At 39.4% G+C, this 17,165-nt stretch overlaps 1 protein-coding gene across 1 annotated transcript; it reads left to right on the top strand.

Annotated features, from left to right (window-relative positions):
* The first annotated feature begins 13,309 nt into the window (after nt 1-13,309).
* Nucleotides 13,310-14,926, top strand: LOC129746937 (ras-related GTP-binding protein C). The gene is made up of 4 exons (XM_055740895.1): nt 13,310-13,516; nt 13,573-14,259; nt 14,321-14,463; nt 14,522-14,926. Exons 1-4 carry the CDS (start codon nt 13,514-13,516, stop codon nt 14,862-14,864), a joined length of 1,176 nt encoding a protein of 391 aa, XP_055596870.1. The 5' UTR covers nt 13,310-13,513; the 3' UTR covers nt 14,865-14,926.
* Nucleotides 14,927-17,165: the final 2,239 nt, after the last annotated feature.

Below are 17,165 nucleotides of genomic sequence, written 5' to 3' on the forward strand. Positions count from 1 at the left end.
GAACGTGTTAAGGCCACACCGTCTCCGAAAGCGGACCGACTCGAGACACTCATCGACTTCGGGACCGTAGTACAAGCTCTCTGCGATCACATCATTGCAGCCGAACTAACGGATCATCTGGCCAACCCTTGCCTGCTTAAGGATCTGATCGGAAAACTTCCGACCGAGTACCAGATGAGATGGGCCAGCTATCGAAGGGCATATGAAGTGGTAAACCTCCAGACGTTTGGAGCGTTTATGGAAGAGATCGTGACTGATGCCTACAGTGTCATCACCTACAATGCGGAATCAAAACGACATCCGGCTAAACGCGAAAAGCACAAAGTAGAACGGAGTTTTGTGCACTCCGATACCGGGGGGAGCTCAGCTGAAAACCCCCGGGGTACGCTTGGAAATTCACAACGAACGATTGCGTGTGCGGTTTGCCAAAAGTTGGGGCATCGTGCACGAGACTGTCGTACATTACAACAGCTATCTGTCGATGAACGGTGGAAGCGGATTCAAGAGCTGGCCCTATGCAGAACGTGCCTGTATGCACATGGTCGACGACCGTGTAATAATAGGAATCGCTGTGGTGTCAACGATTGCAGTAAACGGCACCATCCTCTCCTGCACCAGTCTGTACCGCCGAAGCCATCCAACAACACACCATCAAGCTCGCACTCAGAAACTGTCAGCCATCATTCTACTGCTTCATCTTTGCTGTACCGCATAATCCCGATCGTTTTGTACAACGGTAACTCATCGGTTGATACCTTTGCATTCATTGATGAAGGCTCATCATTGACGATGATAGAAACGGAGTTGGCTGATAAACTAGGCTTGAATGGGCGAAAGCAGCCGTTGTGCTTGAAGTGGACAAGCAATGTTACGAGAGTGGAGAACGAATCGAAGCGTGTTGGCTTCTCTATTTCGGGAGTAGGTCAAACCAAGCGATACCCACTCGACAATGTCAGTACCATCCAATCGTTAGATCTTCCGAAACAAACTGTTCCGATCAGCACGATGAAGCAAAAGTTCCCTCATCTTAGAGGATTGCCTATTAAAGGTTTCGAAAACGTGTGTCCACAGCTTCTTATTGGACTCGATAACCTGAAACTTGTTGTCCCTCTCAGGGCGAGAGAAGGAGGTGCTGGAGATCCTACCGCCGTACGCACTCGCTTAGGATGGTGCGTATATGGTGGTACGCGAGATGACCAGACTCCAACGATTAGTTACCATATGCGTGAGTGCCAGGACGAAACCTCTTTTAATGAAGCTGCTAAAAGGTTTTCTGCCGTCGAAGAAGAAGGAACCAAAGTATTTCAACCGACTATCAGCGACGGAGATAAACGTGCGATCAAGATGTCATCGCAAACAATTAAAGATTTGAATCCCGGGAAAGAAGAAGCATCCGAACGAGTTCTCGGAATAATCTGGGACACAGCCAAGGACGAATTCAGGTTATGCGTGATGACATGGAGTTCCTGATTCAGAACAAATCTATTCCTACGAAACGACAGATTCTGCGATACGTCATGACCATGTTTGATCCACTAGGATTGTTGGCTCCGCATTTCATTTTTGGGAAAATTATAATCCAAGAGGCCTGGCGTAAGACGCGCTGTTGGGACGAGCCAGTTGACGACGATACTTGCGAAATGTGGCATCGATGGGTTGAAATGCTGAAGCACATTAACAACATAGGAATACCGCGAAGTTACTTCTCGGAATCTCCTCAGAACATCGAAGTCCACACATTTGTGGACGCCAGCGAGATTGCATATTCATGTGCAGTCTACTTCCGTTACATCAACTCCCGAGGTGGCAGTGAGGTCGCATTGGTGGCCGCTAAGACCAAGGTTGCCCCGCTCAAACCGTGGACTATACCTCGCTTGGAGATCCAAGGATGTGTTCTAGGCGCTCGTTTGACACAGTTTGTCGTTCAAAACCATTCACTGCGAGTTACGAGACGCTGTTTCTGGACCGATTCAAGCACGGCTCTGAGCTGGATCCTGGGAGACCCCCGGAAATATCACCGCTTCGTGGCATTCAGGGTCGCAGAAATCCTGGAGTTGACCAACCGGAACGAATGGAGATGGGTCCCGTCGAAGCAGAACCCTGCCGACGAAGCAACAAAGTGGGGATCAGGCCCTTTCTTTAAAGTGACGAGCATCTGGTATAGTGGACCGGAATTCCTGAGACTGTCCGAGGATCGATGGCCAGTCAGTAAAGTGGTATCGACGACTGAAGAGGAACTTCGGGCGTGTTATTCACATCATGATGTGCCCTTTTTCCAACCTGTTATTGACTATCGTCGCTTCTCAAAATGGTGCCGAATTCTACGAACAACAGCATACGTCCACCGTTACATTGCCAACAGACAATTGCCTCCTGAACGTCGCAACTTAGGCTGTCTTACGAGAGCGGAACTGCAGAAGGCTGAACGTTCTTTGTTTATGTTGGCCCAACGCGAAGCATATCCCGATGAAGTTGTGACCCTTAAAAGAAATCTAAAATTGCCGAAGAAGGATCAAATATGTATTGAAAAATCCAGTCGAATCTATCAGCTGACTCCGAGTATTGACGAGTACGGGGTTCTTCGTCTCGACGGAAGAATCGCTGCAGTAAAAGGTGTTAAGAAGGACGCAAAGTTCCCGGTGATACTTCCCAAGGAACACTGGATTACCTTTTTGTACATCGATGAATTGCATCGTAGATATCATCACGCCAACAACGAGACCGTGGTTAATGAAGCACGGCAACGTATTCACGTACCAGCACTACGATCTTTGGTGAGATCAGTTGTGAAGAAATGTCAACAGTGCGCTGGTTACAAGGCTCGACCAACTATTCCTAGGATGGCACCGCTACCGGTGGCCCGATTGTCGTCGCAAGTCGGTCCCTTTTCGAACGTAGGGCTGGACTACTTTGGTCCGTTAATGGTGCGAGTTGGAAGGAGTAACGTGAAAAGGTGGGTAGCTCTCTTCACGTGCCTTACGGTGAGAGCCGTCCATCTAGAACCTGTTCACAGCTTGACTACCGAATCCTGCATTGCTGCTATACGCCGCTGCTATTCATCGGCCGAAGAAGTGGCCCAGCCGAAGTGCACAGTGACAACGGGACGAACTTCCAGGGTGCCGAGAAAATACTTCGTCAACAAATCAACTCGGGTGTTGAAGCCACATTCACGAATACTACCACAACGTGGCATTTCATTCCCCTGGCTGCTCCCCATATGGGTGGAGCTTGGAAAAGGATGGTCCGGTCCGTCAAGCAGGCGTTGTTGGAAGCATACCACGATAAACTGGACGACGAGAAACTGCAAACACTACTGGTTGAGGCCGAATCCATCGTCAATAGTAGACCGTTGACGTATTTGCCGTTAGACTCCGCGGAGAGTGAAGCGATTACCCCAAACCACTTCCTGCTGGGTAGTTCCGATGGAGTATGTCAGCCGATCGTTGAAACGGAATGCAGCAGCAAACTACTTAGCTACTCATGGAGTCAGCTTCAGAAGCAGTTGAATACGTTCTGGAAGAGGTGGTCTCTTGAGTACCTGCCAACTCTGACGAAACGCACTAAGTGGTTCGGGGAGACAAAACCGATCGAAGCTGGAGCCCTAGTAGTACTGGTAGAGGGCAGTAGGAGAAATGGTTGGATCCGAGGTAGAGTCTTACAGCTGATAACGAACCCGGATGGTAGATGTCGGCAAGCGATAGTACAAACTCAAGATGGAGTATTTCGTCGACCGTTGCCTGGCCTAGCAGTCCTGGAGGTTGGAGATGGTTGCGGAACCGAGCCTACCGGATTCCACCGGGGGGAGGATGTTGCGGCATCGGTTTAGAAAACCAAGCGTCGCCTGTAGCTGTCAATCGGACTTTTCTATCGAGGCTGACTGGCAACCGGGGTGAAAAATAACGGTCGAAGAAAATCAGTGGAAGCAAAAAAGGACGCCTACATTTTACGTCGTGGCAAAATTTATTTAAGATTTTTCGGTAGAACAAGCACAAGTTAGCTTATTAGCTTTAGACTATTTTGTTCAGTAGTGAAAACCCTCAAACGGTAGATACTTGTCGAAGTAAGTATTACTTGAAAAGGATAAATATTGTAACTCATTAGGATTCTAACCTTAAATAGGTCCCGTGAACGGGAATCCACATTTCGGAGATTTCGGTTTATTCTTATTGCAATCACAGCTGAAACGGTGAGTTGTTTTACGAAACCGAATGATTTTATTGTAAAAGTTGTTGTTTATAACAAATCAGGTCCGGGTGTTCCGGGTGTTAGGATTGAGGTTAGGCGATCAGGAGTTAAGTTTCAGGAGAGTCGACCAAATGTAAGTTAGAACTTTTGCCATGTCACTTCCAAACCCTAATTCCAACCTTTTATTATAGTCTTGAAGTTTTTTTATCACATCTACAAATAAACTGTCAGAACTCGACATTCCACCCGTTTTTTCCTGACTTGCCTGCGCCAACACTTTGAATAGTTGTCAAAATTTATAACTGCAACTTCAGCTTTCTCAAACGCCCTGAAAGAGGCAAGTCATCTGATGTCCTTTCAGTTATTTGTGAAATCAGAGAGATCTTTAATTGAAAATGATTTATTGACTTACACAACAAAAATAATTTATTTCGAAGTTCTTAAAACCTAAAATCGAGGTTCATTTCCAAAATAGAATTGAGAAATTCAGTTTCATACTGGGAATACATAAAAGATCACTTTTTTGTGAAAATGCATGAAAAACTAAATAAAAAAATCTTTTTTTAAACATGACCAAAAAATAAACTAAAAATCAAATATTCCTTAAAAAAAACCTAAAACTATTTCTTATTTCAAGAATAACGATTTTTCAAAGTTGTTGAACATGTAAGACGATTTCTTCACAAAGTATGTAGTTGCGTGCGAATGAAACTTATTTAAAAAAATATTAGAAAGGTTTTGCAAAGCACACCGAGTCAGATAGTATAAATAAAAACCTATCATGTACCTATGCATCAAAAATTGATTCCACTACCAAGTTAAGAATAAGATTTATATTAGAAGGACTCTACTATTAGAAAACTTGTTATCAAATATAACACCTGTCAATTTATGTAAATTTTCTAAATTGAAAACAGAATTATCAGATCTATTTCAACAGTTACTCAATAGGGAAATTCTAAATTGCTGGATTTTCTTTCTGTTGGTGCTAATATTTCCAGTCTCGTAACATTTCTTTGTGCGCATGAGCCTCAAGAACCGGCTTTTGCTTCAGTTTTGAAACCTCAATCTACCTTCACCTTTTTTGCAAGCAGAACCGTTTGACCCCTCCCATTCTCGTCCACATGCCTTGGAAAGTCTAATTATTATTTTGCAAATAGTCACAACTGCTAGTTCTCGATTCTGATCATGAACCGCAGCAGCTTTTATTTCTTTGTATAGATAGCTAGTCGAATGCACACATGAAGCGAAGTAGCAAAGCCATCGTACGACTTGGTTTTGAATCACCTGTTCAGGGTTGGCTTTTACACACACTAAGTCAACGACTGAAACCTGGGGTTTTTTGGATTACAATAAAATTTGTATTATGTTTGATAAACATTATCATTAGAAGTTTTGATACAACCAAGAAAAAGCTGTAATCTGGCCCGAACCTGACAAAATATGAGTATTCGAAAATGCGTCAAAAATCGATCAATCTTTCAAGAGGTCAATGTCCACAACATGGATGTCAGAAATAAAATTTATTTATTTATTTTTGTGAGTCGCAAAATTTTTATGAAATGCCCTATTCCCAAGGGGTTTATACCACTATATATAGATCCATTTCATCCATTCCTTGAATTATGATTAAATTTACTACCTCAGACATAATTATCGATTTTTCAGTTCATTTTCTCTTCCACATTTTTAAGCTTATGATATTCCATAGTACCTACTTACATTTGATATATTGCTCCAGCGCAGAACACCACTCGCTGAACTTATACTAACTAAATTGAACAACTTTGGGAAAATTCCACGAAAATACTATCAAAATGTCTATTTTCCTTTCAGTTCCATTCAACAACGATGAATGACAAACTGAGCTGACTGAACTTTGATCGTAACAGAGTATGACAGCTGACTAATAAAACTCTGACTTTCATCTTCTTTCGCGTGTAGAAAGAAAAAGCGAAGCTTGCAGATGAACACTTTGCACTCCGATGAACATTAGATCTGAAGATTTCAAAAAAAAGACGTCAACGCTGGTGTGAGATGTTAAGCCCGTTCAACAGGCAATCGAAATCGATTTCAATCGATTTCGATTGGTAAATTGTTGTTCATTCAGCCAATGTTTTGATCGAAACTAATCCAATTGACGTTCAATAAAGCCAATCGGAATCGATCGAAACCAATCGAAATCGATCAAGCCCGAGAGCAGGATTCGTTTCTATCGGTTTCTATCGCACTAACACCAATGCAGTTGTTGACTGTCAAAAAACAGCTGATCCGGTTTGTTTTCTAATTTTCAAGATCGAAAGTGTTGTCATTCGGTGCGGTGTTCTCTGTCGTGTACTGAGTCGGTGGTGCTGTGCTGTCGTGCTGATTCGGTGGTGCTGTGCTGTCGTGCCGTGCTGATTCGGTGGTGCTGGCACAGCGGAGTTGGTGATGCTATGCCAGTCGTACTAAGTCTGTGTTGCTGTGCTAGTCATGCTGAGTTTCGGTGTTGCGGTGCTGTGCCAAAGGTGTTGTGTCAGTTATGCAGTGTCAAGTAGGGAACTCGGAGGGGGGTTGCAAAAAACGCCCCCAGAATATGCCCATCAGATGGTGTGCAGCTGATCCTAATCCAGTTAGCAGAGCCAAAACAGACATGATTCAAGGAATTAAATAATCAATTATCCCAAGAATAAAAATTTGTTTGTATATTTTGTTCTGTTTCATTTTCGGTTCAAATAAAATTGTGTCCCTTTTGTTAGCAACAAATGTTTTTTTATTTGTAATTCTTGGATTTTTTTTTATTATTTTGTGTCTATGTTGACCAATTCGTTTGCTCGATGCCTAGCCAATTTTTCTGCAAAAAGAAATAAAATAAACTTAGTAATCGATATATTTATACACTATTAGGGCATCCGCAGCAATCGCGAGTATAGTGAAAATGCTCACGCGTTTGATCACTTTTAAACCGCACCGGGGGTTAGTATGTGGGTGAGCAAAATAGGGCCGTTGCCGTCGGGACCGACAAAATCACCAAATTTGCTCACTAGAAAGGGGCGAGAGCAAACATGCACTGAAAAAAATCTACCATTTAAGGCTAAGTTCAACAAACGATGTTTATTAAAATTTTGTAATTTTGGTAAACAATTTGTTGATTAATTAAGCAATTGTGGCTCTTCTTTTGATTCGTTCGAACGTGCGGACGGAATTTTGTTCGCGGGGGGATCGGAAATGTGTCGAAAATTATATAGAGCCATTTTGGAAGTATTCTGTGCTGGGTCGAGAGGTGAAAATTTAGGCCCTCGGAATCGGTGGCCCAGGGTTTGTTCTTCGCAGCCGAGTGGGTCGTCGGAATTAGCATAATTTTGAACAGTGCAGAACTTGCAATTGACCAGCATCGAGTAACACCAACGTAAGCAATGCAGGTAAGTGAAAAAACTGTTTATTTAGCGAAAATTTATTTTTTTTTAAATTTTTTTCTACCCTCCGTACAGGTTGGAAAAGTATAGGCAGCAGATAGAAAAAAAACTTCACTGTCTGACCGGAGCCATGAGCAGCATCTTTAGCAGATAAGTTTGAACCGGGGCAATGACGCATACAATCCTCCTTCTCGCTGCGCTGCACCAGGGAAAACGGTTCCGACTCACTGAAGCCAAAGTCTTGGACCAGCGGCGGAAAACCTCCTGTTTGATCGTGGAACTCCACAGCAGCTGGCATATTTCGCGCAAGTTCCGCTGAATTTCGGATGATTCCGGCTGACACTGCACAGAAGTTCTAGCTGCATCCGCAACCTGACCCGGTTGCTGGTCGCTCGAAACTGCGTGGCCCTGTTGCTGCTGTATGGCATCTTCAACCAGCATGTCGACTTTGGCGTCACATAACGGATAGCAGTTAACCCGTCGAATAACCTCCAACAATCGCTATGCATAATAATAATTAATAATTAATAAAAATGATAATAACCGAAATTGAAGCGAAAAAACTATCGACTCCGAAAATTTATTCGATCAGTAAATTTAATTTAATATTTTCTGTTAAAGTTTTCTCAGTGCAATGCACAATTTAAAAATAATATGCTTCCACCCGGTGCGCGAAAGAGTGTGTATACCAAAATCGGTCCGCTGAAATGAGCAAAATCGGGCCGCGTATACTCTCGTATTGGTGCGTTTGCTCTTATAAAATAAAATAAAGTTATCTATTTAAAGACGATTACAATAATGCTTATTTATCAAGAAAAATAATCCCGAAATAGTTTTGACAACAACTAAGCGCATTAGTATTAGTGTCTGGCTGTTCATTCAGCAGCCTGATAGAAATCGATCGAAGTCAATTGGAAAAACAGCTGATCAGCTGTCAATCCATTTCAATTGATTTCGATTGAGTTCTGTTGAACACACCTGTTGTTTGTGTTTTTTCTTTGCTTTCTTATTACGTTGCCCGTCACGAAAGAAGTTCATAACGCTTGAAGGGATGGGATAAACAAATGTTATTTTGATTATGAGAAAAGGTACATTCAAAAAGCAATAAAATTTTATAATACCTACTTTGAATGATATTGAACTTCATTTCTACGATCGTTACAAAATATGCTGGAAATGTCCGCTTGCAAACGAAAACGGCAAGGCAGTTTCATATGTATTTATATCTTCACTTGAACATTCTACAAAAAATGAATTGACATAAATATGCACGAATTTATATTTATCAAGTTAGTTTTTTTTTGGCGATATGAGTTTGAAACTCAAGCCAAAAGCAACAAAAAGTTAGTATTTTATGAGTTATCGCAGAACTTTTCCAGTTATCAATATTAAAATACCTACTGTTTTTGATACACGTTTCAACAAACAAAAGTTTGTTTTAGAATGATTTCTCTTTTACATCGATGGGCTGACGTTAAATCAATAAAGAACAATTACAGTTATGCTGCTAAGAAGTAAAACAGATGGAGTTCGGTCGTCTCTCCCGAAGAGGACGGACGTGTTTTTCGTTGCTCTTCATCCGTGAAAAAAAACGAGTTCTGGCTTTGATTTTAAAGCACCCGTTGCGCCATGGCCGGTGAAAGCCAATCTACGGCGGCAAGTGATACACGAATGTTAACAGATGACGGTATCCAGAATCTGGAGGAGGATCTGCAAGGTGAAATGCCCGAAGAAATCTTGAATCGTATCCGAAGCTACCCGGCCTCAGCTAAAGGGCCATACGAAGTTTTCGTGCGTCAAATAGACAAGCCAATAAATGTGCTGCTCGTAGCCAGAGAGCTTCATAAGAATTATGAATCTCTTTTGCAAACCAAAAAAGTAAGTTTCAGCAAGCTGCGTTTGCTTTTTAGCAATCGACAAGATGCCAACAGTGTGGTACATAATGAGGCCCTGACCCAAATGTATCGTGTGTACATACCAAGTTTGAAAGTAGAAGTATCGGGAGTTGTTAAACAAAGTGATCTTGATTTAGAATCTGTTGTTTTAAATGGCAAAGGAGTTTTCAAAGACCCAAGGATTGCCCACGTAGCTGTGCTTGAGTGCTATCAGCTAGTTGAAGCTCAATACAACGATGGAAAGAAGATGTACGTTCCGTCGTTTTCCACACGAATCACTTTTGCTGGAACAACCTTACCAGATTATCTTGAAGTGGAAAAAGTGCTAATACCTGTACGCGTGTACTCACCGAAACCCATGCTTTGTAGAAATTGTCAAAGATATGGACACACACATCGCTATTGTGGTAACAAGACTAAATGTGGGAAGTGCGGTTTACCGCATGAGGCATCCAGCTGTCCATCTCAAATAGACGCCTGCCTTCATTGCAAAGGCATACACTCAACGATTCGAGAATGTCCCGAATATAAAAAACGGGCAAAGGCATCGAAAGTCAACCTCATTCGAAGATCGAATCTTAGCTATGCTGAAATCGTTCGATCATCGTTACCAGATCTCCCGAGCCCCAGCTCGTTTGCTGCACTGAGTGACGTCAACCCCGACGACGAAACAGCTCAAACTGATAAACAATGTGCCTCACAACCGAAAACCCAGCGCAAGCGTGCAAAATCATCTTTTCTCCCGATCGCTTCTACTACGAAGCGAACCAAGGGGAGCAAAAATCTGCCCGCGGTCGTCGGAACTACAGCAAACCAGAAACACTTCGAGCAACCACACTCTTCCCGAAACACATCAAGTACAGGAGTACCAAAGCCGACGCCGACACCGACGCCGACGCTGAAAGCGAGACCGAAGCAGTTGACGGTGCCACCCGATAACCACGAAAGGACGGTTACAGATCTCATCATCCTTATCTCTTTGATATTTAACCTAGACGAACACTGGACGGATATGTTGGTTCAGCTGAAACCCATTTTGACTGCAGTACTAGCAAAGCTTATTGAAACCCGGCCGCTTTTAGCAAATTTGTTGCCTAATGTTTAAGTATTGTTATTATTATTTTTAGTTTTAAGTGATGCACGGCGCTTTTATGGTTTATAACCGAGTGTGCCTATTAGGAAATAGTGTGGAGTTTAATAAAAAAAAAAAAAAAGTAAAACAGATTGGCCCTTATTCTGCGCCTCGAGTGACGTGACAATAGTAGAGTCACCCAAGTCACTCTATTCCAGCAGTCGGTTTAGGTGAGGAACGTCACTTCGGATGAACTTTGTGAGTTCTTACCCTATTCTTATAGTCACCGTGGGTGAGAATCGTCGCATTCAGGTGACGATTTTAGGTGAGAATTGTCGGTACCTTTTGAGGTGGTGACGAGATAGGAATTGAATCGAAAATTTATTTAAATCAGAATGTTAGGCTCTAAATAGTTAATTATACTGATGAATGTTGGTTTTGGAAGCCAAATAAAACAAATTTATTAGCAAAATAATTTTTAAATATATTGAATATTTTTCATTGCTATCTAAAATATGTAATTTGAATTAAAATACTGAATGGAAAGTATGATCTAATGGAATCCAAAATTCAGTTTAAATTGAAATTTGATTTGCGAAACGTTAAAACGATGAAATGACAAAAACTTAGAAAATCAAAATACTTTTAATTTTTTTTCCACTTTTTAACCAAAATTATAAAGGTGAATAATTATTAAAATAGATTCGTGCAAAAATCTGCCTTTTTTCAATGAAATCCGCCCAACCGGACCAAACCGAACTATTTCCATATTTAGCATTAAATGTTTGGGCAATAATCTTGAATGCTAAGACTAGATGATTAACAGATTAAAATTTAAAAAAATAAAACTTCTTATTTTATTAAAGTTTGGTATTGGAATTAACATGATTTCGAATATATTTGAATATTATTTTTAACATTGAAGATACTCATAGATAATTATTTTAAAAATGTAATTTGCTCTGAAAACGACTCTTCTTTCCTCCATGACTAAAAGAGATTGCCGCATCTTATCACCTTTAGCATATCCGTATAATTATCGGGAATCGTCCTTCAAATTCCAAAAAACTCCTGTCCTTTTGGCTAGCACAAAAGTCCCTGACCTGGAAACCTCAATCCACGGCTCGATGCCCAAATCTGTTTTTTCTCCAGCAGCTTTTTCAAATTTTCAATTTTCAGGAACTGGAATTTAGATGATAGGTTCCTCCAAGCAGCGTTAGTCTAAAATGATATTTTGATTATTTGTTCTTCCTCTGTCGCTTCCGCATATTACTCACCTAAAAAAGCTGCTGAATTTGGTAAAAAGGTTCTGAATTTAAATCCTCCTGGTCATCGGTTGGCAGGATATTGCCGATGACTTCTGCCTTCGTTGTTTTTTCATACAACTCGGGACCAGCGGTGCTTGTTCCATCCAATTTGGAGCTTGTTAGGCTCAGTTGTGATTGCCGAAATTGTATTCTAGGACGTAAAACTTGACCGTTTTGTTGTCCTGAGCAGCTTGCTGGCACTATAAAATCCTATTGCCGCCCTTCTCTGGCCGAAATTCAAACTAATAATTTTTAAATTAATTTTTAAAAATCCGAAGTGTAACAAAACCAAAACAGCACTGAACAAATTCGACCATTTTGACAGATGTGTTCATTCGGTCACTCACCTTGAATGAACCTCTGTCACTTTACCCACATCGACTTCGGGAATAAGGTGACAAATCTCACGGTGACTCCGAAGTGAGGTGACAAACATCACGTCACGCGCGGCGCAGAATAAGGGCCATTGTCAAACCATTCTTTCAATTATTGAAACCTAAATAAAAAAAACTTTATTTCGCAACATCTGTTTTATTTAAATAAGCATTTATTCTACAAATGTAAATCTGAAGGAATCGCTGACCCTTCCTGTGGAATACCTGTATTTATGGAGGTCTGTGCTGGAGCGGTTGAATTGATTGTTCCAAACACCAATTGATCATCCTGACTGCAAAATGTGTAAACTTTTAATAATATTTTAACACAAAATCATAAACCTAAAACCATACCCAACACTAATTTTACAAAACAAAAGTAAGAGGGCTTTGATATAGAAGGTATACTCGATGAGATTCATGTCAATAACTGGAAACCAAACAGGTGGAGACTTAGAATTTTATACTGGTGATATGAATAGTGTAATTTTCCAGTTATTTGAAGCGAATATGATTCGACTATATTTGGATTATTTTTTAGGCGGTGGCATGAATAGAAGAATGACGTTTTTTTTTCTCACCTAAAAGCGGTCGAAGAATTGAATCTACTACATTCTTTAAAGCCTTTTTGTAATAAAATGTTTTCAGTAGAGCATATCAAGGTTCTAATGCGAAACTGAAAGCAAACTAATGAAAATACGTAAAAAAAAACGTATAAAATGTGACCGATGAATATAGTCAATTTTCGACACCTTTGTTATGTACTTCAATATAGTGAGCAATTTAATATATACGGGATTTTAGGCCTTTTGAGAATGTTGGGCAAGGATCTCGAATGAACACTTATATCATGACATTATAGAATGTTCATCAAATCATAACAAAGCAGTGAACAAGTATGGTATTATAATTAGAAAGGTTATATGAATTTTATTAATTTGTAATAGTAAAAAAAATAGGTTTGATGATATTTACGGTAACTTATAATTATCATTTTTGATTCATGAAAACTTGTTAAAACGTATAGATGATACCGTCATTGAAAAAAAATTGTAAAAATATCATACGTCCTTTCTAAATGATTCATCATACCATTTGTGCACAGTTTTGATAATTTGCTCTGGAATTTTAAGGTAGATAGTAGTGTACAGTTTATTGATTGTGATATCAAAAAGTTTTGAGTATTCTCAAAGTCCTGTGCTGAAAAATTCCGTTGTATTCAAAGTCATCTTAAGGAGTTCTGAGTTGAGATTAAAGTTCCCGTTCCTGTCGTTAGAAGTTAACTATGGTATGCTCAAGTCAATATTATTTTTAAAAGCTATATGAACATATTTTTGATTTCAGAGTTATCAGGACGAAGAGGAGCAGATGAGCTATCATGTCGGTTCATTTCCGAAAGACTTTGGGTATGGCAATTTCGACCACGATGATGGCGAATTTCGCTCAGGTGATGATAAGCCTCGAATACTCCTGATGGGTTTGAGACGCTCAGGGAAAAGCTCAATACAAAAAGTAGTCTTCCACAAGATGTCCCCAAATGAAACACTTTTCCTGGAATCAACCAACAAAATCGTTAAAGATGATATAAACAACAGTAGTTTTGTGCAGTTCCAAATTTGGGACTTTCCAGGACAGATTGATTTTTTCGATCCTAACTTTGACTCGGACATGATCTTTGGTGGATGTGGTGCCTTGGTGTTTGTTATCGATGCTCAAGATGATTACCTCGAGGCATTGGCTAAGCTTAACCAAACTGTCACAAAGGCGCATAAGGTTAATCCAATGATCAAGTTTGAGGTTTTCATTCACAAAGTAGATGGTGTCAGTGATGATTTTAAAATGGAATCACAAAGAGACATCCACTCTAGAGCTACGGATGATTTGGTCGATGCTGGTTTGGAAACTGTGCATCTTAGTTTCCATCTTACATCGATTTACGACCATTCAATTTTTGAGGCATTTTCCAAAGTGGTCCAGAAGCTGATACCTCAATTGCCCACGCTGGAAAATCTTCTGAACATATTTATTTCTGTAAGCCATTTTAGTTTCATAATCTTGAACTATTGATTTTCTAACATTTGAATATTTTCAGAATTCTGGAATTGAAAAAGCGTTTTTGTTTGATGTTGTTTCGAAGATTTATATTGCTACAGATTGCTCCCCGGTTGACATGCAGAGTTATGAACTATGCTGCGATATGATTGATGTCGTCATAGACTTATCTTGCATATACGGGTTGGTTGGTGGAGTTTTGAAATGTAACCATTGAAATTAATTTTCTATGTATTTACAGCTCCAAGGATGACCCAGAAACACCTGCTTTCGATAATCAAAGCTCCAGTTTGATTAAGATGAATAACAGCACGGTGCTCTATTTACGAGAAGTCAATAAGTTTTTAGCGCTTGTTTGCATAATAAGAGAAGAAAATTTTTCTCGTCAAGGTGTGATAGACTACAACTTTCTCTGCTTTAGAGAAGCGATAACACAAGTCTTTGAACTTCGGATGAAAAACCAAAAAATGGAAGCTTCTGAGCTTGGCCAAAGCAATGAAATACAATATCACGAGTCTACAACGCTAATAAGTGATTTATCACAGAAAGAAGAGCTACATTTGAATGAGTCTTCAGTTGCTTAATCCTGATACAAATAAGATTTAAAAAAGTGTTATGTTTTAAACCTACCGTAAAGATTTTTATTCAGCATGATTCAATAAAATATGAAAATTTTGGAGAACAAGTCATTTGTGTATAGTTTAAATCATTCATATTAGTTCACACGCAACAAAATAATAAACAACTTACAATTTTCTCGCAAACTAGCTGTCTCAGGACAACAAATACTGCATTAAAACAATCCTTACATTCAGACTAACAAGTTGGGAAAAGTTTTTTTTAAATTTATGGATCACCAGTGCACTGCACTGCTATAATGGGAAAGAAAAGGTTAATCATTTTTGAAAGAAAGATACTAAATATTTAAAATTGTTATGAACAAAGGGAAGATGCTAAATATTTGAAATTGTTATGAACAAAGTCGAAACAAAAACGGCGGTACGTTTTTGAAGGTTTCTGATACATGTATTTGAAATCAGGAGAAAAAGCTGCATTTGAAAATAAATCTGAAACCAGAACCAACCGGAAAATTGATTCTGAAAAAACACTCTGTTTCCAGATTTATTTTTCTATGATAACTTTCTGTATGAATCTTGAAATCTGTATCAAATAATTTGTATCTATCAATCTTTATTCTGAATCTTAATCTGAACCCGTTTTTCTCAATAACGAATTTGATATATGAATCTGACAGCTGAAACTTAAATATAAATCTTAAGATTCAAATATGGCATCTGTAATCTTTTAGAACCTACGTGATGATTCATTGTGAATTAATCAAATTTAATGCATACATTAACTTATTACTGTGAATAAAAAAATGTCCGTACAGTACTACTTATAACATCAAAACGTTTATAACGGACACTTTTCAAGCTAATATTGCAGCCAATTATTATTTTATTTATTCTTATGAGTTTATGTTAATTTACAGTTTTCAAATTTTGGAAGTTTGTTTTATTTTAAACACATTTTAATGATAGTGTCCTATACAGGCGTGAGATCCAACCATAAACATTCAACAATTGAAAAGCTGTCAACATGTTTCGACCATTTCCGTTAAAGTTAACACTCAAAAATCATCAATAAATCGGAACAAATAAGTATCAAATTCTTCTTTTGTCATCTCCCCCCTTCGATTTTCCCGAAAATCCTGAAGAGGAGGGGGGGGGGGGGGATACATTACGTTTAAGTTTTTTTTATTAAATAATTTGATGAATTCTTCAACAATTTTAACAGTTGGAAGAGCGAAAGTCAAACTTTAGAAGATGGGAATGGTATCAACTTCTGTATTCGAGATATTTTTTTTCAACAGTTTGATTTTTTTTTTCGCTAGCTTGATACATGGAAGCTTAGGTCCATGTTGTTCCAATTTATTGAAAATTTACATTATTTGTTATTATGCCGCCCCCTTCCCCCCTCCCCGACTGCCGATGTTTCAACTTCGGGTGACAAAAGAAGGATTTCAAATTTGTCCGGCTTAATTGATAACATAAGAATTTTAAATAAGTACAGTGAAAGTCATTTTTATTTTGATTTTTTTTTCATACATGTTTTATAGTTCTTGTAACTGAACGTGAAATGATGGGAACTAGAGATATTCCACAAACAAAAAAATAATTTTTCTTCCTTAGGGTTTGCTATGAACGTTTTGTTGTTAAAAGTAGAGCTTTACAGACAATTTTTATTCACAATATATACAGTCACATTTTCTATTTGAATTTGGATATAGCATTCCGTTATCAAGATTTTAAACTGCGTGTAAGTGTGCATGTATACCTATCATAAAATCGAATTAAATTGCATGTGCATTTGTGTTAAAAGTAAGAGCAGCCAATTTAGTGCATAAATCAGATTTTCGAGGACGTGATAAGCGCCGATGTGGTCTAGTGGATAGGCTGGCGCGAGTCTGGTAACCCAGGCGTACTGGGTTCGATTCCCGGTATCGGCAAGAAAACTTTTGGGTTCGAATCCCTTAAGTTGCCGACAGGTAAGATGTGTTTGATTGTATAAATAACTAAATGCACTAAATATTTCAGAGGGAATGCATCTGGGGTTAATCCCAAGAGACTATTGCAAGCCATAGAGACTATTGCAAGCCAGAGTGGATTGCCAGCCATAGTAGGTTTCTGCCTTCCCTTGACGAACCATCGGCCGTGGAAGCCCTAGAAGCAATTCGAAAGGCCAAGCCACACAGACATAGGCAGGACCTTGCTACCGATGGGGGAACCATACATACATACATACATACAAATCAGATTTTCGAGGACGTGATATTATTGAAATCGTGAAGCAGATTTGTTTTTTTTATTTATTTTTTTGTT

This window comes from Uranotaenia lowii, chromosome 2, assembly GCF_029784155.1.
Source record: "Uranotaenia lowii strain MFRU-FL chromosome 2, ASM2978415v1, whole genome shotgun sequence".
NCBI classification, from domain to species: Eukaryota; Metazoa; Arthropoda; class Insecta; order Diptera; family Culicidae; genus Uranotaenia; species Uranotaenia lowii.